The following is a 24,623-nucleotide window of genomic DNA, read 5'->3' as shown; positions in this document are numbered from 1 at the left end:
GTGCTTGAATGAACAATGAAAATACTTGTGTTAAACTTCACTGCATTTTTTTTGTGTTCGGCTGACACAAAAGAAAGGAATTTAATACGCATACTTAAGTATTTTGCACAGGAACAAACTCTGCCTTGAGGTACATTCATTGCAGAATAAGGACATGCAAAAGGACGAGAAGAAAAAGTATTTAAATGTTTCAGAGAGGAACAGGATTGGACAATCTATAATAATAGGCAGTGGAATGCCAAGGAAATGATGAGGGTGGGAAAGAGGGATCACAAAGAAGCCAGATTGGGGAGTGAAATGGAGAACAATGAAGCATTCTTTGCAGTATACTTGGAACAAACAAAAAGTAAAAATAGGTCATGATCTCAAAAAGGCAGGGAAATAGATTCTTAAATTAGGGAAAATGATGAAGTCTTTTAACTGTTAATTTCCAAAAATGTTTTCTACAGAAATGCCAAATTTGAGGGTACTGTAACAGAATGGTGTGAAATTGAGTTTACAAGAATAGGATTTGAAAACTGGTCTTCCAGAATGGCCGTCTCAATTCCATGTGGCGTTTGCACATTCTCTGTGTCTGCATGGGTTTCTGCTGGGCGCTTTGGTTTCCTCCCACAGCCCAAAGTTTAGGTGGATTGGCCATGCTAAATTGCCCATAGCATCCAGGGATGTGTAAATTAGGTGAATTAGCCATGGGAAATGCAGGGTTACAGAGACACGGTAGGGGGATGGGTCTGGGTGGGATGTTGTTCGAAGGGTTATTGTGGACTTGATGGGTTGAATGGCCCGTGTCTCCACTGTAGGGATTCTATGACCTTAATTAGATGACCTGAATCCCTTACACTTCAGGGAACACAAACCCACATTTACCCAACCTGGCCTTATCATTCAATCCTCCAAATCTCAGAGTCAATTGACTGAATCTGCACTGCACCCCCTTCAAATCAATACCTTCTTCCTGATGCCCAGAATGAGTGTGCCTTTATTGAAATAAGTATCAATGCCTCATCTCTGAGGAAATGGTGACGTTGTGACAATGTCACTGGACTTGTAATCTAGTTAAATCCAGGTTAATGGTCCCAGCAATGAAAAAACTTAACATGTGAGGAACGTTTGAGGACTCTCGGACTATAGTCATTGGAGTTTAGAAGGATGAGGGAGATCTAATTGAAACTTACAGAATACTGAATGGCCTGGACAGAGTGGATGTTGGGAAGATGCACAGCCTTAGAGTAGACGGAAGACCTATTAGAACGGAGATAAGGAGAAACTACTTCAGCCAGAGAGTGGTGAATCTATGGAATTCACTGCCACAGAAGGCTGTGGAGGCCAGGCCATTGAGTACATTTAAGACTGAGATAGATAGGTTTTTGATTATCAAGGGGATCAAGGGTTGCGGGGAGAAAGTGGGAGAATGGGGTTGAGGAACTTATCAGCCATGATTGAATGGCGAAGCAGACTCGACTGAATGACCTAATTTCTGCTCCTATGGTCTTAATGTTCTAGGGGCATGGTTCAAATCCCACTGTAGGACATGATGAAAATTTGGATTCAATTTAAAAATTAATCTGGAATACAAATGCTTGTTAAATGATGACCATGTTTGCAAAATCTCATCTGATTTACTCGTGCTGTTTTGAAAAGAAAATATGCTATCTTTCCCTTGTCTAAATGTGACTCCAGATCCACAGCAGTGTCCCATTCTGCTTTTTGCACCTTATTCAATACCGTCTCCAGGGAGACCACCCTGGTGAGATGACCCGAAGACCAGAACTAGCCCGAGACGAGAAGGGGAAACTCAAATTGATTACTGCAGATCCTGAAACATCAGCCAACCCTCAAAGACTGACAAACAGTGCAAATGTTAACTCTGCTTTGTCTTCACAGATGCTGCCAGACCTGCTGAGGTTCTCCAGCAATTTTTGTTTCTGTGCAAGTGATTTTTCTTTGGGTGATAGGAATGGACAATAAATCAGGAACAAAAACAAAAGTTGCTGGAAAAGCTCAGCAGATCTGGCAGCATAAAGAAAAATCAGTTAACCTTTTGGCTCCGGCGACTCTTCCACAGAACTGTTCTGCGGACCCAAAACGTTACCTCTAACTCTTTTCACAGGTGCTGTCAGACCCGCTGAGCTTTTCCAGCAACTTTTGTTTTTGTTCCAGATTTACAGCATCTGCAGTTCTTTAGGTTTTTAATGGACAATAAATACTGACCTAGCCAGCGATATCCACGTCATGAACAAATAAAAAGGGTGAATAATCCATTAACCTTATTCATTGCATTTATATCTTTAATGTCCAAATACAGTCCTAAAACTTCCCTACCAAAATCAGTAGCATGATAAATCTATTCCAACTATTCTGAACATGAAGCTTTGAATTGATGTCATTGAATATCAGCTTAATTTAAGCTTTTATCTACTTCATATCACTTCAGGCTGCTTACTTTCAATAAGTTAATGCATCTACTGCAAATGTTAATTCTAAATGAAAGTATTAATAAACCCTACCTGTTTGTTCTGTAGATATTAGTGTAGGCTTATCACTTTATAGCTTTTCCATGTTTCAAGCAGGCTCTGAGGGTCAAATGGCTTACTGCTGATACTAAATGCTATAGTTCCTATATTTCCTATCAGTGGACATTAAGAACATGATTAGATTTTTGAGGCAATTGGCAAAAGAATCAGGTGAGATCATAAGACTTTTCTTTTAATTTTTTTATGCATCTGGTTGTAATGATCTGAAATGCATAGCCTGAAAGGGTGTTGGCAACATTTTCAAGTTGGCAGGCTGGAACTAGTGAAAGTGCTACAAGAATCAGTACGAGGCCCTCAGCTACTTACAATCTGTATTAATAATTTATATGTGAGGAGGTAGCAGTGTTATGGTAATGTCACTGGACTTATAAAAATTGACTTAATAGTGGCTACTGTTGATTGCTGCAAAAATCTATCAGGTTCGCTAATTCCCTTTAATGTCTGGTCTGGCCTACAAATTTCAGATTTCAGACCCACAGCAATATGGGTTACTCTTAGCTGCCCTCTGGAAAATAAATAATGGCCTAGCTTGCAACTTACATCATATGAATGATTAAATTAAAAGATATGGAGCCATGTTTCAAAGTTTATTGCTGATCGAAAGCTAAGTCAAAACATTAGCTTTGGGGAGGATGTGGATGTGCAACAAAATGTATAGGCAGTTTAAATGAATGAGTAACAAGATAACAGATAGGAGTAAAGGTGGGAAAGTGTGAAGTTATTCACTTTAATTAAAAGAATACTTTCAAAGATGCAAAACTTGTTGTTTTTCAGAGGGCATTTATAAAGAACATTCAAGGCTGATTTTTAGTCAGTATGGGAATCAAAAGTTATGGGGAAAAGGCAATGAAAGTGGAGTTGAGGATGATCAGATCAGCCATGATCACATTGAATGGTGGAGCAGACTTGATGGGTTCAATGGCCTACCCATGCTCCTATGTCTTACATTTATAGCATAGGAAGTTAGCATGCAAGTCCAGCAAGCCGTTAAGAACGCAAGTGCAAGGCCTTCATTGTAAGGGGATTAGAGAACAGGAATGAAGGGGTCATGTGACAATTTTATAGGATTTTGATGAGATCACACCTGGAATATTGTATGCAGGTTTGGTTTCCATATACATAGATAGAATTGCAGCAAAGGTTCACAAAATTGGTCCATGGGATGCATGGGTTGGGAGCACAGTGTTGTTCTATGATAAGATGCTGAGTACACCAGGTCAATATTTGCTGGAAATTAGAAGAGAGAGAACTGGATGCAAAAACATACAAAAACTTTGTGGGGCTTGATAACGTAGTTGCTGAGAGATGGTTTCTGCTAATTGGGGAATCTGAAGCACAGATCACCTTCTCAGGATAAGGAGTTGATCATGTAAGACTGCGATGAGTAGAAATGATTTCACTCAAGGAGTTATGGATTTTTGGAATTCTCCACTCCAGTGGTGCTGGATTCTCTAATGTTGAATAAGTTTGAGGCTCAGGTAGCCAAATATTTGGTTTCTCAGGGAATCAAGACATATGACATTGGGTGACAAAGTGGACTGAAGCCCAAAGAGAGTCATGGTCATATTCAATGGCCAAGAAGGCTTGATCACCTATAAGATTTACTCCTGCTTCTATTTTTTGTGCTGTTGAGTTCTTGTATTCGATAACATGCTTCAAAAGTAATTTTGATGATACCTGAAAAGAGATGCATTGAATGGTTCTTTCAAAGAGCTAGCACAACCACAAATGGGATGGAAGGCCTCACTCTGTATTGTGTGATTCTAAGAGTTTGGGGTGGCATGGTGGCTCAGTGGTTAGCACTACTGTCTCACAGTGCTGGGCCCCAAGTTCAATCCTAGCCTTGGGTAACTGTCTGTGTGGAATTTGCTTGTGGGGTTGCAGGATTAGGTTGGGGAGCTGTATCTGGGTGGAATGCTCTTTGGAGGGTCAGTACAGTCTTGCCAGCCAAATAACTTCTTTCCATGTTCTTAAGATTCTAAGTAAAGGATCTCGTTCTCATATTTCTATTAGTACATGCTGGTTTTCCTTACCACCTGAATATTCGGCAACAACATACAATTTACTTTGCAGATACAGGACTTGGAAAATAACTTATGATCCTTTTATTTTTACAAATTCAGGTGTAGATAAGGATGCGTGTGGATGTTTATTCAATGTTATCCTATCAATACACAAAAAGGATTCTAGCTCCTTAAAAGATCCTAGGATTTGAGCTTTCCAATCTCACAACTGGAAGTCTCAATAGGAACATTGGAACATTCAGAGCCCATTTTGCTCTTGAACTACTTTTTTCATTCAATCATGTCATGGCTGATCTACGTCTCAACTCCGTCTAGTTGTTTCGGATCTATATCCCTGTATATAGTTGGCTAGCAAAAATCTAGCAATCTCTGATTTAAACTTATTGACTGAACCAGAATTACTGCTTTTTCTTGTCAGAGTTTTACACTTCAACTTTGTTTGAAGAAATGTTTCATAAAATAGAATCCCTACAGTGTGGAAACAGGCCCTTAAGCCCAACAGGTCCACACTGACCCTTGGAGCATCCCACCCAGACCCATCCCCATATAACCCACCTAAGTTACACATGCCTGAACACTATGGGGCAATTTAGCATGGCCAATCCACCTAACCTACACATTTTTGGACTATGGGAGAAAGCCAGAGTACCCTGAGGAAACCCATGCAGACACATGGAGAATGTGCAAATTCCACACAGACAGTTGACCAAGGTTGGAATTGAACCTGGGTCTCTGGTGCTGTGATGCAGCAGTGCTAACCACTGAGACTCCATGCCACCCCTAATGTTTCCCAACATCTTCCTAGAATCATAACCAGAAGGTCTGGCAGCATCTGCGGACAGAAAAACAGAATGGTGTGGCTTTGTTCTAAATTTCTGTCTCCTGATCTTACTCTTGCTCCCCTACCTCAATGATATTCAAGCGGCTTGGCACCATCCAGAAGAAAAGGGTTTGCTTGATCGTCAATCTACACCACTTTAAAAAATAAATTCCCTCCACCACCAGCACACCTATCTAGAAGATGCACTGGAAGAATACATCAAAGTTTCTTCAAGAGCAGTTTCAAAACCTCTGTCTCCCCTTCACCTGCAAATTCCTCTCCTTGTCTTACCAATCTAGAACTATGTCACCACATCATCAGTGAATCAAAATACTGGAATTCCTTCTTTAACAGTACTTTTGTTTTCTTCACCATTTCATAGGAGGTAGATGCCACTGGTAGGGTCAGCATTTGTTGCCTGTGATCTGATTGCCATTTCAGAGGGCAGTTAAGAGTAAAATACATACTGCTGTTCATCTGGAAGTCACTCATCAGCCAGAATGGGATGACAGATTTCCTTTACTAAAGGACATTAGTGAATCGAAGGGTTTTTACAAAAATCTATGATAGCTTTATGGTCACAGTTTCTAAGACTAACTTTTATAACTCCAGATTTATTGGTTAAATTTAAATTCTACCGTCTTCTGTGGTAGGATTTGAATCCGTGTCACCCAGAGCATTAACCTGGATGACTAGTCCAGTAACATTGCTATCCGTCCATTATTGCACTCATACCTGCACTACATGGACTGCAGATAGTTGAAGAAGGAAGCTTACTGCCACCTTCTCATTGACAATTTAGAGTCATAGAATCATACAGCATAGAAACTGACATTTCGATCATGCCAGCCATAATCCCAAAATAAACTAGTCCCACTTGCTGGCACTTGGCCCATACCCCTCAACACCTTTCTTATATATGTACTTATCAAAATGTTTTTTAAATGATGTCCCTGTACCCGCATCCACCACTTCCTCTGGAAGATCATTTCACACACAACCCACTGTCTGTGTGAAAAAGTTGCCATTCGTGTCTTTTCTAAATCTTTCTCCTCTCACCTGAAAAATATTCCCCCTCGTCTTGAAATCCCCAACCCTAGGGAAAAGACACCTGCCATTCACATTATCTATACCTCTCATGATTTTATAAACCTCTATTAGGTCACCCCTCAGCCTCCTACTCTCCAATGGAAAAAGTCCCAGTCTCTCCCTATAAATCAAACCTTCCATTCCTGTTAACATCCTGGTAAATTTTTTCTGAACCCTCTTCAGCTTAATAACATCCTACCTATAACAGGTGATCAGAACTGCATACAGTACTCCAGAAGAAGCCTCACTAACGTCCTATGCAACCTCAACATGACGTTTCAACTCCTATACTCAAAGGTCTGAGCAATGAAGGCAAGTGTGCTAAATGCCTTTTTAACCACTTTTTAACTTCTTAATCGTTTGGTTTGGGCAACAGATGCTCACTTTGCCACTGATGTCACATTACATACAATAAAATTTAAAATGTTAAAAAATCCTTTCAAGGTTCTGAAAACCTCAGTGGAACAGATGACTATAACTGCATACCTTTTCTTCTGCTTTCTTTTTGGTCTCCTCGTCCATCCAACTGAGCTCATGCAAATTCTGTACGAAAACTTCACGAATCTGCTCAATCAGTTCTTCAACCTGGAGGAGCAATTAAAAAACAAAATATTCACCGAGTTCAGGTGACACACAGGTAAGAATAAATGGGAACATTAAAAGATAATCAAACTAAACATTAAACAAGATTAAGTAGTGAGGGAGAAACTGTTTCCCTTTGAAAGGAGGTCAGGAATCACAGGACAAAGCCACAGGTTAGTTACAAGAAAGTTCAGAATTTAATTGTTGGGGAGATTTGTACAGGAATCACTAGATTAGCAGAAAGACTTTTGTAAATATCAAAAGGGAAATGGATGAATATTCGAAAAGGACTAGAAGGAAAGAGCAAAAGAGTGACTAATTGGATAGATAGAGTAAGAACAGGCACAATAGCTCATGATCAGAGCATGACCGTGTTGACAAGGAGATGTTGAAATCGTGGGGATAGATTTTACAAAAAAATGCTCCAGGCACAAACAGTGCTAAGCAGATATAAAGTTATGTGGGAGGTATTGACTTTGAGATAAATTGCCAGTAAATGTTTCTGCTGTGTGAATCTTTCCATAGGCAGTGATATTTGTAAAGCCAGTGTCCACTTTTTCTGCTGGTACTGGTGCATCTGAGATCCTGGAGAAAATGAAGGCTGCACGCTTCTCATTAATGAAATCACTGGAACTTGTTACAAAGGACAATTAGGATAGATAGATAGATAGATAGATAGATAGATAGACAGACAGACAGACAGGGAAAATTCCTCCAGAACAAGAGGACAGAACTGTAAAATTTGAGATAGGCATTCAGGGATGATGCCAGGAAGAACTTGTCCATAGAAAAGGGGAATGGAAATTAATTTATAGGTTGTGTACCCCATCTCTCTCTAAGAAAAAGCTGCTGATGCTGGACATCAATCAAAAAGTAGTTACACCGAAATGAATTGATACAACAAAGGTGGATAATTGGTGTTATGATATTGATCATAATGTAATTCATTGTTGTACAGACTTGAGTTGGGTTTGATACATATATGATTATGGAAGTTATCTATGTGTTGAAGGGGAGCAGTGATGTGACCTGGAACCTTCATTTTAAGCAAACTAAAATACAGACCCATGGCCACAATAGGCAGTAGCCCAGGACTGATACCTGGAAAGCACTGTTTCCATTTTCAAGTGTCTGCCGATAATATAAGTTCTTGTTTCAGTGCAAGAAGTCACTAATGTACTCTTGCAATATAAGTGGACTAGGTTACCAAAAAAGTTGACATGTCAGAAATCCTGACAATGTGGAGGCTAATAGCGATGGGGTTAGAAATAAAAGAAACTCTTTGATCTACAGCAGAAACATCATTTTTAGGCATTTACTTGTGGTTCCTGACAATGAAGGTGACTTGAGGAAAGGTGGCAATGACAAAAGCTCTTGAACAGCAAATGCTGGAGAACATTGAATCTAAGGTGAGATTAGAATCACTGAAGAATGATATCGATTATCTTTGGACCTGAATGGCCTACATCTGTTCTTACATTCCTTTGCTGCAGACATGTTCATTTACAATATATAATAAAATGTAAAAAAAGGAAAAAGGAAAATGTTTGCATTTATACAAAATTTTCAAGATAGCTGGATGTCCCAAAGTGCTTTGCAGTTGAGGTTGCACATGTGAATTGTACTCACTTTTGCAATGTGAGAAATACACAGCCACTTAATGCATAGTAAGCTCTCCACAAATAAGAATGTGATAATAATCAGATAATCAGTTGTTGTGAAGTTGATTGAGAGATTAACATTGGACGGGACACTAGAGATAACTCCCCTTTCCTTCTTCAAATTTATGTCATGGATCATCTCCACATGAGGGCTTGGTTTGAAGTATCATCCAAGAAAAAAACACATCGATAAATCTCTTGGATTATTGGAAATGATTAATACACTAAAGTAGAACAGGCTACAAAATGTTCTTTACATGTTCATTACTTCACTGATCCAAATCCATACCGTGACATCCTGGTAATGTCACTGGGCTAGTAATCCAGAACCTCAGGTTAATATTCTGTGTGCATCAGGTTCAGTGATGGCCTGTGGGGAAGGAAATCTGCCACCTTTACCTGGTCTGGCCTATATGTGACTCTAGACCCCAGCAACGTTGTTGACTCTTAACTGCCCTTTGGCAGAGGCATGCCTAGCCAACAACATCATAAGAACAAATTAAACAAAACACCAAAGAAGTGATGAAGTAAGAAATGAGCAGAAAATCTCATCCATTGATTTTAATAGCCATACATTTAGGATTGAGCAAAACATGCACAATGCCCATGACACATCATACCCTGATCAGCCCTTCCTCCAGGTGAGAATCTTCAACAGGAATGCAGTCTCACAACTTTGGTTCTCTATCCTGGTTAAGTCCAAATTAACCATCATTTCAAGTTGCTGTTATATGACAAATGTTGGATTTAATAGGACTGTTAATTCAAAAGTGAGGGGAAAGGATTTGTAGATAATTACTTAGGAGAATATTTGTTTCAAATATTATATGACTGACACAAAGTCTATCTGTTAGACACAAAGTTTTGTAGCTCGATATGAATTGATTACTGTGTTCTGTTGATGCCATGTCTCTCCATACACTGACAGAGGCAGGGTCTTTATTTCTGATAAAAATATATAGTTAACCTTTAACTAATTATGCAGGCTATTATGATGATCCCATTGATTAGTTACTTGCCAGTTGCTATTGTTTCTTCTTTCAAAAGTACCGATGATGTCCATGAGTGGTTTTTAAAAATACATATTTGCCCATGGGTCTGTTTACATCTTTGTAGTTAATACAGACAGTATGGTGCCAGTAAAAATATTTTTTTCATCTGCCTAATCATGCTTTCATTCCTAACATTACAACAATAAGCTCTGTAGTTAGCTGATAAGAAATTAAAAGGAAGGCTTGAAAGGAGCACTAGATGGAACAGCTATTACATTATCATGTTTGATGGCTCTTCAATAACAATGTAGCTTTTCATATTTATGTTAGTTCACAAGGAAAAACATTCTTTCAGCCTTCACCCTATCAAGTCCCCTCTGAATCTCTACTGTTCGGAATGAGGCCACTTGACCCATCGAGTCTGCACCAACACTCTGAAGAGCATCCCATTCAGGCCTAGCTCCCAGCCCTCTCCCTGTAAATCTGCATTTACCATGGCTAACCACCTAGCCTGCATATCTCTGGATACAATGGGCAATTCAGAATGGCCAATCCACCTAACCTGCATGTCTTTGGACTGTGGGAGGAAACCCACACAGATGCAGGGAAAACATACAAACTCTACACAATCAGTTACCTGAGGCTGGAATTGAGCCCAGTTCCCTGGCACTGTGAGACAGTGTTGTTTACCACTGATCCACATGCCACCCACAAAATAACACAGACAGGGGCTTGAACTCTCGCCTGCAAGGTTTAAAGTCTGAGATTTTACCAACTAAGCTACCAGGCTCCCTTGAATATTTTATGTTTCACTAGGATAATCTCTCAATTTTTTAAACGTCAATGAGTATAGGTTCAACCTGCTTGACTTTTCTTCTAAAACAGATTATCTGGTCCATATTACATTGCTGATAGTAGGAGAGTGCTATATGTAACTAGAGTGCTGCGTTTCCTAAAATGACAGCACTTCAAAAGTACTCTATTGGGATATCCAAGGTTAAATAAAGGTGCTAGAGAAAAAGGAAGTCTTTTCTTTCATTGAGTTGAATTGATGGTTAAAAAAGCAGCTTCTAATAGGTAGCTTCCAGCAGAGGGATATTGGAAATACAATTTAAATGGTTTGCATATGATAGATCTCTGTTGCTTGGCCTTATTAGGAAGTATAGTTCTCCTGAAGGTCCTGCTTTCCAGCATACTGTGGACAGCAACAAGTTATTCACAAATCTGTTAAAAGCCCGACAATTGGAACACTTGTACAGACCATTTTTTCAAGGATTTAACAGCAGATTTGGAACTGCAAACATCTGTATTTGCTCAATGCCAACTTTTATCTGTGCTGGAAGCTTGGATCTTCCAATAGCAAATTCTTCATTTTTTTAAGCTATTTGTGGGATGTGGACATCACTGACTGGGGCAGCATTTATTGTCCTTGAGAAGGTGGTGGTGAGCAGCCTTTTTAATATGCCTTCATACAATTATTTAAAAATCACAAACCTCTTATGATGTTTTAATTGGAGGAATAATATTACCATTTTCTTGCTCTCCCCAGCAAAAGCATCGTCTACGTATAGTCGTCCCACAGCCTTGTCCATGTTGCTGTTGACATAATTTGCGCACTTTCTCCACACTGCATTCTCTGACGTTGTGCCATAAAGAGCCTGCATGATGCAAAACAAAAGAGAAATGTGAGGTAAAACATTTATATTGGAAAGACTGATTCCACTGGGCTGTATTAATCTGAATAAAACTGCTGCCAGTTCCGTGTATGACATCCAAAATGGAGTAGAATCAAATCAGAAATACATTCTTTCCCCATGAGTCCATCCAGTCATTAATGAGCATTTGAAGAGGATGTAGTTGTGAGAAATGTTTAGTTTCCATTATAAACTAGTTTGAGTACATTTTAATTTTCTGAGAACGAATAAAGTGAGTAATAGTGAATTGGCAGAACATTGTACATTTCTCCTCATAGTATTTTTGTTGAAAAATGTGCTGAGAATGTATACTGGTGTTTATAAACTTCACAATTTTAATACTGTTAACATTTACCACTGTCAATTGCTGTGTCAACAATTCCCATTCAGTTTTGCAATGTCAACAATGGTGTAATTTCAGGCTCTGAACTGTAGATGTCACTGTGGATTGCATTTCTGATGTTTCTCTCCTAATTCAATTTCAGGTGTACCAGCTGCCAATGCACTGGAACAGCATGGTAGTGTCACTGACGTACACCTTGGCGCTGGAAGCCCAGCATCGACTCTACCATATGTGCATGAGGGGAGCCAACGGCACTGGAGGAACCATACTCCACTCGGTGTCCTGCTCCCCAGTTCAATGCCCCACTCTCCTGTCCAGCGCCCTGCTGCCCCCACTCGATGCTTCCCCTCAGCACTCCACTTGCTTACTCTGGAGGCAACGAACTGCAGAGGAGCACAGGCATGAGTGAAAAGGAGACAGTGAGGGGTAGGGAGTGCAGCGGGCATGTCTTGGAAATGGAATGGTGAGCAAATCACAATCCAATGACTCAGTGGTTAGCTGCCTCACAGTACCAGGGACCCGGGTTCAATTCTAGCTTTGGGTGTTTGTCTACATGGAGTTTGCATGTTCTGTTTGTGTTTGCGTGGGTTTCCACTGGGTGCTCCAGTTTCCTCCCAAAATACCAGGTGGATTGGTCATGCCAAATTGCTCAATAGTGTCCAGGGAAGGGTGGATTAGCCATGGTAAATGCAAGGTTACAGGGCTAAGATGGAGTGGTGGGTCTGCGTGGGATGGTCTTTGAAGGATTAGTGTAGACATGATGGGCTTAATGGTCTCGTTCTGCACTGTAGGATTATCTAAGATTCAAACCAGTTTTTGAGCTGATTTTTAAACATTTGAAAGACACTCATTTTCTTTCTCCTATTCTTTGATGCAGACAACTTGCTGTGGCGGTGGTGGTAGTGACATCACAGGCACTGAGGCTACATAGGCAGTGAATGCGCCCCCTGTGTGTGTGGTAACACTAAATGCAGCCTTCCTTTGCCACCTTGCACATAAAAAAAGACAATTACATTTATCAACATTTGTAGGTAAAGCTGTGAACAGCTTATGTGTATTTGAAAGATATCTCAGTCCCACCTTCCGGAACGCAGCTCTTGTCTCCTTGTAGGCAGAGCTCAGACTACCCACAAGATCCATCACCTGCCTCCATATAACGTAGTTTTGAAGGTGCCTGCAGATCACATAAGCAAATTGTGTTATGAAACAGATACTGAAGTACAGTTTCATTACTGCCAAAAACCATTCAATATCCCACTCAAATGGCTAATCCTCAATTGTGAGTTCAGACTATGAAGAATGGCATATTGCCTTTTAGGCAAACCAATACAAGTGACCATGAAAATAATATCCTGTCCTTAACTGACATGCACATCCAACATATCCTGACATGAATCCCTATATCTGTGATCTCCTCAAGTCCTATTACATTTGAGTACTCTGTGGGCATTCAGCTCTGGCCTTTTGTGCAGCTTCCACTTCCTATGTTTCACTGTCATTTGTGCCCTAATAGCTGTCAGCCTCTCCAACTCACGTTCCTTCTTCAAACCTCCCACTTTAACTAAGCCTGTCTGAAATATCTTTTTTTGAATCATTGTCCATATTGAACCATTGTCCGGTGAAAAACTTTGGATTAACTTTTACAATTTGAAAGTCTCTATATAAATGAACGTTGTCATTGTAGAATAACAATTAGGAGTGATTTTTTGCCAATTTCTTAGCTGAGTTTCCCTGGCCTTTTATCTGATTCCAATTATAATGATACAAGTGCTACAGTAATTGAGAAGGATTAAGTGAGAACAGCATTCTTTCTCTCAAATAAGACAGAACTTAATGCCGTCGCCTGTATTGAGTTTGGTGGCAGGGCACGGAAGGTAGAGATTGTTTAACAGACTGATATCAAATTAGTGAAAGAGGCAGCAAAACATTTACAGAGATTTAGAAGGGTTTTATTGTAAATCCATGGTTTAACACAAACTCCAGTTTCCACCTCTCATTTCTAAATCCTTTCCCTGTCCAGAAGTCGGCTCTCAACTGGCAAAGAACCCAAGTCTTTTTCTTTATTTCATTCAAAGATGCCATGCACAAATCTGGTTATTTGTTTCACCATCATCAAATCACAAACGTTACAAATTAAAAGAACAATTAACAAGCACTACCCACCAGGGGCAGTGCAATAATAACAAATACGGGGAGGGAGTGTAGGGAAAGAAGGTGGGGGGAAATTAAACTAAAATGGAGTTGGAAGGAGAAATGTTGCTCTCCAACCCCTATGGTTCCCATCTCTCTCTAAAGGGTGTTGCTGGACACCACAAGCTCCCTCTCCACATTCACCTGGGAATGGACATAGCCATGGAAGAGGGATAGACAATCAGGAACAAATCAACCTCCAGGGCCGAGAACCCAGCTCGATTTTAATTTTTTTCTCATATCTGGAAGAGCTATCACACACAACTAAATGGCTTTCTGACCACCATCAAATCACCTCTAGGACATTTCAACAATTGTCCACCACCAGTAAATCGCCCATGTTTCCAACTAATCAAATCATTTGCAATGCCTGGCAAAGGCAATGCAGAGCACCAACGGTGAGGGAGAGAAAGAGAGGGCAGCAAATCAAATGGAGTAAGAAGGGAAGGAAGGTACTCCACCCTCTATGGTGCCCACTTTTCTTTAAAAGCTTCTCAGTATTGGTGGACATGAGTGTTCCCTCCCAAGGACCCCTGGCACAAAGGTAGCCACAGAAAAGGGGCAGACAGTTGGCAGATATGAGTCCCTCCACTATCTGGATCTGTTAATGGCCAACTTGGCCAGGCCCAGCAGCAGACTTTTGAGGAGGCCCTCCAATTTGGCCTTACCTCTCAGCACCAAAGGTCCAAAGACCAGAAAGAAGAATCTCTGTTTTTTGCCTAATCAACCTGCTTGAACATGTTATGACCTACCTCTGGAGCAAGTGGGACCTGAATGCAGGCCTCCTGGCACAAAGGTAGGGACACTATCACTGCACCACAAGAACATTAACTATCCAACTTAAATACAAAGTCCAATGAGCATTACCTGCAATGGAACTGTTCTGTCTTACCGTTAGAGTGGCTTACATTTCTAACATTGACAGGGTCCCTACCATGTTCCCACCTCAGCCCAATGAAGTCAGTGGCAGGAAAGCTCATGGATGGCCTTCCTACCTTGCTGTCAATTTAGGATCTTTAAGTGGGCAATTAATATCCATCTAAAGGTCTTCTCTTTCCATTACCCTGGTATTGACCCAACAGTTGGCAGATGATTTATCGCAGGGGACACTCAAAGCAAACTCTCCCCGGAGATGGGGGGTGTCGTATTCCTTATTCAACTGGCATTCATCATTGTCCACCTGATTGACAGGCCAGGCATCAGGAAAGGGGTGGGGAAAGAGCTGTTAAGGCTCTGATCCCCACCATTCCCATATTATTGATTACCTCAGACTCTAATACGCCAAGCCCTGGTGTTCTTTGTCCCAAAGGAAGCTCACTGCAAGATTGGTATTCAATATGAAAGATCCTCCCAAAAAGTCCCACCCCAGATTCTAGCTGCTTCTCCAGCCAACATGCATGACCCCTGAGGCTTACATTAAATGTTACACATAGATATTGCATCATGTTAATTCTTACATACATACATACCTCGGCTTATATTTATTGAGAATAGGTGCTAGCTTCCAAAGATACTCTGGTGCATAAACAACAACTGGCTCATTTTCCGTCACATTCAAATGCACAGTAGAGAGAATTTTGTTGGTGAATTTCTTCCAGTTGAATTGCTGAATCAAGAAAACACAGAAATGGAACACAGAAGTTTGTATTTACAAATCAGTAAAAACAAATGAAAACTCCATTCTTTCATATTTTGCATCCATTAACTCATTAAGCTGTCACATGAAAAGAAACCGAGATATTAAACATCATCAGCACCAAAAATGGCTGTAAAGCACACAAGATGTTGTTTAAACCTACCTGGTTCACAAATACTTTGCAGAGAAGGAAATCTATGATTCTTACTGGTCTGGAATTATATATGTGACTCTAGTATCAACCCACATAGCTGACTCTTATCCGCCACCTGACATAGCCCAGCCAACAGGCCGACAGCACCTTCTTAGTATAACTAAGGATGAGCAATTATAGCAATGCCCTGTCTGAAGCATGAGTACCGAGTGAATTAAAGTGCTGATACAAATGCCAAGTACACAGCTCCTTACACATTTTACTTAAAAATTCCAAAAACAGACAGAAAAGATGTCCAGCAATTAAACAGTCAGCTATTTCCAACAAGTTGGGAGTTCGATACCAAGGCGAATAGTCTACAAATCAGCATCATATTTCTCAGAAATAAACTTACTAGACTAGTGTTGTAGAACAGAGAGACCTAGAGCTTCAGGTACATAATTCTTTGAAGTTTGCATCACATGTAGACAGGGTGGTCAAGAAGGCGTTTAGCACACTTGCCTTCGTTGCTCAGACCTGGGAGAATTGGAATTGGGAAGTCATGTGTCTAGAGTACTGTGTCTAATTCTGGTCATGCTATCATATGAAGGATATTATTAAGCTGGAGAGGGTTCAGAAAAGATTTACCAGGATGTTGCAGGGAATGGAATGTTTGAGTTATAGGGAGAGGCTGGATAGGCTGGGACTTTTATCACTGGAGCGTAGGAGGTTTAAAAATCTTTTAGTGTTTATAAAAATCAGGAGGGTGAATGGTAGGTATTGGTTCCCTATGGTGGGGGATTTCAAGACTAAAGAGCTTTTTTTTAAGGTCAGAGGAGAAAGATTTAAAAAGGGCATGAGGGTCAACATTTTTACACGGAGAGCGGTTTGTGTGTGGAATGAATTTCCAGAGAAGTGATGGATGTGGGTACAGTTACAATATTTAAAAGACATTTGGATAAGTACATGAATAAGAAATGTTTGGAGGGATATGGGTCAAGTGCAGGCAGGTGGCACTTGTTTAGTTTAGGTTAATGGTTGGCCTGGATTGGTTGGACTGAAGGGTCTGTTTCTGTGCTGTGTGACTGTATGACTCTAGACACTTCTACTGGGTGATACAAGTTTATTGTTTGGTTCCATAAACAGCAATTAATGTGAGATCAGTTGTAAGTTTTAAATCTCGGAATGCCAGTTTTTGTTTTTAAATCGAGCATAGCATTCAGCATATGGGGAACAATATGGTTCTCCATTGGAAATAATGATCTAACTGAATGGGTACAGCTCCAATAGCACTTTACTGCTACCACAAAGGGGATCGGCAGCAGATATATGGCAAAACATTCACTGACAGGTCACACCATTCTGACTTGCAACTATATCACCATTCCCTCACTATCATTGAAACTTCCTCCCTAACAGCACTGGGTGTCTATGTGTGCCACATGGTCAACAATGGTTCAAGCAGGGTCCCATCATTATGATACTACATGGACTCTATCCAAGTTTGCAAATGACACAAAAATATGTGGGAAGGTAACTGGTGTGGTGTGGATGACACGAAGAGTTTACACAGGGATATAGACAGGTTAAATAAGTGGGCAAAAAACTTGGAAGGGATATAATGTTGGGAAATGTGAGGTTATGCACTTTGGCAGGAAGAATAGAGGGGTTGAATATTATTTAAATGCTGAAAACTATAGAAAGCTATAGCACAGAGGGACTTAAGAGTCCTCATGCACAAATCTCACAAAAAACAACTTGTATACAAGTTCTTCAGGTAATAGAGAAGGCAAATGGAATGTTGACCTTTGTTTGTAAAGGGAATGGAGTATGAAAGTAGGAAATTATAGAATCACATTTTGGCACAGAAGGAGGCCATTGAACTGATCATGCTTCCACCAGTTCTATTACCTAGTGCCAATCTCCTGTCTTTTCCCCATATCTTTGAACAGCACTTCTATCCAAATAATAATCCAATGCCCTTTTGGATACCTCAATTGAACTCGCCTCCACCATATTTCCAGGCAGTGCATTCCATACCCTAATTACTCGCTGTGTGTAAAGGTTTATTCTCACATCCAGCCTGGCTTTGTTTGCACAATCACTTTTCAACTTTCTTGGTTCAATTTAGTCAGAATTAACATTAGCAGTGTTAGCTCACAGATCATGCCTTTGCCTGATGTTTATAGATAGTCATTTCAGGCAATTTTAATTCTAATTTTAACCTTGGTGAATCTGACATAGTTGATAGGAACTCTGGTTTTATCCCCTGCCCTGTATCACACTCCATTCCATTCAATGGAGAATAACATAAGATGGATGTTGCATCTGAGCGCATCAGCTGTTCAAAATTGAAACACTAAAATGTGGGGCATAAGATCAAGAGAAGATTTATACAAAATATGAGCAGAAGTTGACCTTTGAGTCTGTAGCACCATTCCAAAAGATCATGGCTGTCCGATTTTGTTTTGAATTCCACACTCCCATCTACCTGTACCCCCAATAATCTTGAAAGTACTCAATGATCTCCCTTCGCTGCCTTCTGAGGCAGAGTTACAAAGTTGCACAAACTTCTAAGAAAACAAATTGTCCTCATCCCTATTCTTAAAGGGTAACTCCTAATTTTAAAACAGTGCCCCATAGCTCAGTACTGATCCACAAGAGGGAACGTATTTCCAACATCCATCTTGTCAAGACCATTCAGAATCTTATACACTTTGATCAAGTTACCCCTTCCTCTTCTAAACTTCAATGGAAACAAGCCCAGGCTGTCAAATCTCTCCTTATAAGGCAACTCATTCATTTCAAGTATCAATCTAGTAAGCCTTTTTGGAACCATCTCCACCTTAAGGCTAATCCACAATTAAATGACATCACAGCTGATGTCAGTCTTTATGCCAACTACATATCTTGCTTGCATAACTCTTAATTCCTTACTCAACACAAATCACACAAGCTAACAGGCAGATATAAAGCAGTGCTTTGGATGGTGTAAATCTAAAACCAAATAATAATTGCTGGAGAAACCCAGCAGGACTGGTAATATTTGTGGAAAGAATCTTCAATTCCAAAGAGGAGTCATACTGAACTTGAAATTTTAACTCTGTTTTTCTCTCTCCACACATGCTGCCAGACCTGCTGAGTTTCTCCAGCACTTTGTTTATATTTCAGCTAATGGGTTGATTTGGCTAAAATTTCCTCTCTTAGTTCATTTAAAACAAAACAATGAACCAATTATCATCAATTCTTTAAATGTTCATCCACTGAAATGGCCAACAGTACTTCTCAAGTTTCAAATCCGCTGAAGTGAATTTGGCAGTTTAGTGAAATTTGAGATAATTTAAAATGAGGGCTTTGTTGATGAATGAGGCTATTCCAAAGATTGTTGTAACATCAGAATCAAATCGGTCTAGTCTCAATCAGCTGCATTCTCTGTCAATGGGCCAATTCCTCTCCATCACTCTCTCCAATAGCACTTCTGTCAATAGGCAATTTCCTCTCCATCACTCTCTTCAATGCCACATCTCTCAATGGACTATTTCCATTCCATCACTCTCTCCAATGCCACCTCTGGAAATAGGCCATTTCCCCTGCAATGGCGCCTCTGCGAATTGGCCATTTGCACTCTGTCACTCTCTCCAATGCCACCTTTGCCTCAGCAGAGGTTAGCTACTCCGACAGAAAGCCAGGAAGTCAGCAGCTGACTAAGATCACCAGCTAATTGTGGGTCTCCTATGCCAGTTTAATTGATTGGCCCCTCATGATGTTCTGAAACCATTTCCTCTCACCCACTCAGATTGGCTGCATGAATATGCCAATACATGCATTTTATTTAGCTTTCTAAAACCTGCTGGAGAATATTGTAAATGAAGGAGAATGTCAAAATTGCTGGAAAAAATAAAGACCATGACCCATCTGGTTAATTTTCCACCATCCTGCTCGTCTCTTTATACAAAGGTAATGGTGTGGTAAACATAGCAAGCAATCTCTACCAAGCAGCCCATACTGAACTCGACGTGACCAGAAGAGTTTTAGACATCAGAGATTCAAAGTCATCTTGCTCCTTTCAAGCAGGCTGAACTCACCACATACCATGCCTCAATTTGTTCATACACTGGATCCCAAGGTACTATTTTCTAAAGGAAATCTGTCTAATCTGCATTCTAATGCAACACCGTGCTGGCATAGGGGAACATTCCAGCACCACTTGGCACTAACACTGGATATCAATGGGAGAATAGTTTCCACTCTCTATCTACTAGCTTCTGACTCTGGTAAGCCACATTATTTCAAGAAACCATCTTACCTTAGCATCAACTGTGATAGGGAAGTTCATGGTCACATTTTGCAAAGTCATTTTGTGGTAGAGTTGATTGGGATCAGTTCTGTCCACAGATTTGGTTGTTGCCTGTGAAATAAAGTACTTAGGTATGAATATTCTTATCAGCTTGTTTCAATTTACCATAAAAGTGTTATTCTCATCTTCATCAATCAATAATTGTCCAAAAATAGTACAAGTTATTCAGTGTCATGCCTGTGCCTCAGTCCGCAGCACTCTTACCTCCAAATCAGAGGTTTGCATGTTCAAGCCCCACTCCAGAGGTTTGAGCACATCATCTGATACTCCCAGTGCTAGATTGAGGGCCCCATTTTGGAGCAGCCCAGCTCGGCTGAGGCAAAGGTTGCATTAGGGAGAATGACAGAATGGGAATGGCCCATTTTCAGAATTGCCAAAACCATCCCCCACCCATTCACCCATCCCACCCCCCCACCCCCAACAACCCCCACCCTTAACCCCAAAACCTGTATTTACTTCAGCTAATCCACATTGCCTGAGCATCTTTGGACTGATATCTTAATATCATGAGTTATCTCAGCAGTGGGGTTGGCTCAGAAGTCACAACCTAATATGCTTGTCTCCAAGCTAAGTTTAAAGAAAAGGAAAAATCCTGGCTAAATAGCGATTTGCACTTCACTGCTCCACTGAGCAGTGTGGGAGAGGATTGGAATTGTTCTGTTCACCACATACAGGAGAACACTACCATAAACAAACTGCTGGTAATGCTATACACTCAAAGCCAGTTGTTTGCAGGATTCTGATTGTGGTTATTACAGAACATCCAGTCCACTGATTTTCATAAAGCAAGAATGGTATCAAGAGAGTTAGCCTAGCATTGCTAGACAAAAAGAAAATCAAAGCATAGTTTCTGCACACTTGGAATTTTGGTGTTCTTAGACCGATGTTTAACATCCTCAGGCCAAGTTCTATTGTGGACAGTTTAAAAAGGGGCATTAACAACAAAAATAATTTTATTTATTGCACATTTCACATTTCACATAACAAAATACCCTAAAGAGCTTCACAGGAGCAACTTTTGACAGCCAGCCAAAAAATGGTGATTTTAGAAAGATGGCCTCATGGAATTATTACTGGGTTGGTAATCCAGAAACCCAACTAATGTTCTGGGGACCCAGGTTTGAGTCCTGTCACAGTGGATGAGGAATTTGAATTCAATAAAAAACTGGAATTCAGAGTTTAATGAATCGATTGCCGATTGTTGGAAAAACAATGCCCTTTAGGGAAGGAAACTGCCATCATTGCTTAGTCTGGACTACATGTGACGCCAGACACACAGCAATGTGGTTGACTCTTAACTGCCCTCTGGGCAATTAGGGATGGGCAATGAATGCTGACCTAACCAGCGACGTCCTCATCCTGAGAATGAATTTTAAACAATGATCAAAGGAAAAGCTAGTGATGCACGCGGGGTCTAGCAACAGAACTGCTGAGCTTGGGAGAGAAGAGTGAGTCAAGAGCGGGGAGGTTGCAGGAATAGTAGAACTTAGGGCCAAGGGAGATGGGATCTTGCCAGTAATGATCCAGCGATGAAATTTAGAGATACGCAGTTTATTGGAAAACTTATTTTAAATAACTGCATGGTAAAGAAATGGGCAAAGCAATGTTATCTGAATTTAGTAAATGTATGCAAAGCTTCATTTCTGGGGCATTGAAGTGTAAAGTATTCTAGTAACACAAGACTAAAGATGAGGGCTTTTACAAAGAAAACAATTTAATATCATCTCCAAAGAATGCTTATGAAAGACCAATTAATTTACTAATATTCAGCATCAAAATGAACACAGAGGAGTGTAATTTTGACACTGTGTGATAGTGTAAAATGCTTGATAGTGAGTCAGGCACCTGTTGTACCTCTCTCCTTATATTTATTTTCAGTGACTTTGTGCCAAATTGACGCCCACAAAATGTGGGACCAAATTACAGTTTCCATGAGATAAGTGTGTTTGGAAAGCTCATTATTATTGTTTGAAGCATTGAAGCACAGAATACATGGATTACAAACAGCCCATTTCCCTCCTTTCCCTTTTCTTTTGAAAGCAAGCTTTCAGGCACAGTTACATTTCCAAGTATCTTGCAGACACACCAATGCTCCACACAAGCTTTGATTCTCAACAATAAAGGATTAACTTTATGTAACACACAAGCCAATTCAGAGGTAGCTGTAGCACTTATCCTTCCAACCACTGTTAGTGAGACTCTACGGCTTAAAAGGGACAGCATAGGACAAATGCAACTCTCCTCCTATTTGATACCCTCTTGCCTGGGTAGAAAAAGGAAAACTTGAACTTCTATAGCCTTCCACTACCTCAGAACATTACAAAGTTTTTTTTTAATCAGTTAATAAAATTGGGAGATAGTGAAGGTGCAATGGTTAGAACGCCGATTTACCCAGAGGCCCAGGATAATATCCTGCAGCCATGGGTACAAATCCCGCCATAGCTACTAAAAATGAATCTGAAAGAACTGCAGACGCTGGAAATCAGAAACAAAAACAGAAACCGCTGAAAAAGCTCGGCAAGTCTGACAGCATCTGTGGAGAGAAGTCAGAGTTAACGTTTCGGGTCATGTGACCCTTCCTTGAAACTGATGGTAGCTAGGAAAATGTTGTTTTTTATGCAGAAGATAGGGTGGGGAAGGGGGTAAGGAGTAAGCCTTAAGTGGAGATACAGCCCGAAGAGACAGGAGAACAGTTGGGCAGACAAGCGAGTAGATAACAATTAGGCTTGAGAATGAATAGCTATAAATGGGGACTGTTAGTGGCTAACAATGAGTTGTATGTAGTAGCAGACCATGTGATAACAAACCCTGGTATGCGGGGGTTGGGGTAAGGACATGGGAGAAGCTCAAGTGTTAAAATTGTTGAACTCAATATTGACGCCAGAAGGCTGTAGAGTTTCCAAGCAGAAAATGAGGTGTTGTTCTTTCAGCTTGTGCTGAGTTTTGCTCAAGCACTGCAGCATGTCTAAATCAGAGATGGTGACCAGGGAACAAAGTAGGCAACTAGAAGCTCAGGGTCATTTTTGCAGCCAGAACGTAGGTGTTCTGCAAAGCTTCGTTTCCCCAGTGTAGAGGACACCGCAGCAACTGATGGGCTATTGAATTATTAGATTGAAATAAATCATGGGCTGGATTTAACAGGACTCTACTGGGTGTGTTTGTGGTGTAGCACCACATAAGGTAGGTTGGGTGGCTTGCTCACCCCCATATCTAAAAAATAATTAAAGATTAACTGATGTTGTTAGAAACCCAATTGATCCAGATAATGTACATCTCAGGCAACAATATAGCTGGCACAGACAAGAGTGTACTTTGCATCTCTATTCATGATAGAGAAGATCAGTAAAAGGTACAGAATTTAAGGAGGAGGACTATGAAATACACACACAAATTACAAATGAAAGGTAGAAGATGTTAGTAGTTCTAGCAGGTTTAAAATTAGATAGGACCCCAGGCCCCGATGAGATGAATCCAATAATGCTGTGGGAGGAAAAGAAGAAGCTTGCAGGGGCCCTGATATGGATTTTCTAATCTCTGGACAGAGGAGAGGTGCCAGAGGATGGAACAATTGCTAATATGGTGCCACTATTCAAAAGGATGGTAGGGATAAATCAGAGAACTGACAAGGATAGTAAGCATGGCATTGTCAGTGGGAGATCATGTTTGACAGTTTTGACTGATTTTGTCAGGGAGGTGATTAGTGCGTAGATGAGGGTAGTGCAGTTAATGCAGTCTAAATGGACTTCAGTACGATTTTTGCTAAGGGGTCACATGGGAGCATGGTCAAGAAGATAAAAGCCCAAGGGATCCAGAGAAGTTTGGAAATTTGGATTCAAAATTGGCTTTGAGGCAGGGAGCAGAGGTTGCTTTTGTATCTGGAAGCCCATGTCCAGTGGCATACTACAGAGCTCAGTGCATGCCCTTTGCCCTGCATATGTATGTTAATAATCCAGATATGAATGTAGGAGGTTTGATCAGTAAGTTTGCAGAAGAAACAACATTTTATGGCATGGTAAATTTTGAGGAGGAAAGCTTTAGACTACAGGACAATATAGATGGTCTGATCAGACTGGTGGAACAGTGGCAAATAGAATTTAATCCAGATATGTGTGTGATAATGTGTTCTGGGAGGTCTAACAAGGCGGGGGAGTACACATTGAATGGCAGGACCCTAGGAAGTACACAGATTCAAAGGGACTTGGTCTGCATATCCACAGAGCCATGAAGGCAACAGGGCAAAGTGAATAAGGTTGTTAATAAGGCATATGGAAGACTTGCCTTTATTAGTTGAGGCAAGTTGAATACAAGAGCAGGGAGGTTATCATGGAGCTGTACATAATTTTAGTTAGGGCACAAGTGTAGTACTGTATAAAGCTCTTATCTCCACAGTGTACGAGGGATGTGACTGCACTAGAGATTGTGCAGAGAAGATTCGCCAGGATGCTGCCTGGGCTGGAGTGTTTCACCAATGAGGAGAGACCTTTTCCTTGGAGGAGAGAAGACTGTAGGGGGATCTGATTGAGGGGCATAGATCATAAGAAACTTTTCCCCTTCGTAGAAGGGTCAGT

The 24,623-nt window shown here is 40.6% G+C and overlaps 1 protein-coding gene across 3 annotated transcripts in view; it reads right to left on the bottom strand.

Annotated features, from left to right (window-relative positions):
* LOC109918227 (neprilysin) overlaps positions 1-24,623 on the bottom strand; it is a 175,322-nt gene that overhangs the window by 44,046 nt on the left and 106,653 nt on the right. For all 3 annotated transcript variants that reach the window (XM_048604661.1, XM_048604660.1, XM_048604662.1), the window contains 5 exons: positions 20,005-20,106; positions 15,399-15,535; positions 12,820-12,913; positions 11,232-11,360; positions 6,954-7,052 (listed from right to left, as the gene is read on the bottom strand). In XM_048604661.1, coding sequence (XP_048460618.1) covers positions 6,954-7,052; positions 11,232-11,360; positions 12,820-12,913; positions 15,399-15,535; positions 20,005-20,106 — 561 coding nt within the window. The remainder of the gene's footprint in view (positions 1-6,953; positions 7,053-11,231; positions 11,361-12,819; positions 12,914-15,398; positions 15,536-20,004; positions 20,107-24,623) is intronic.

Source organism: Rhincodon typus, chromosome 13, assembly GCF_021869965.1.
Source record: "Rhincodon typus isolate 14 chromosome 13, sRhiTyp1.1, whole genome shotgun sequence".
In the NCBI taxonomy this organism is placed as follows: Eukaryota; Metazoa; Chordata; class Chondrichthyes; order Orectolobiformes; family Rhincodontidae; genus Rhincodon; species Rhincodon typus.
The sequence above is the reverse complement of the archived record's forward strand: the minus strand, read 5'-3'. Positions and strand labels throughout refer to the sequence as shown.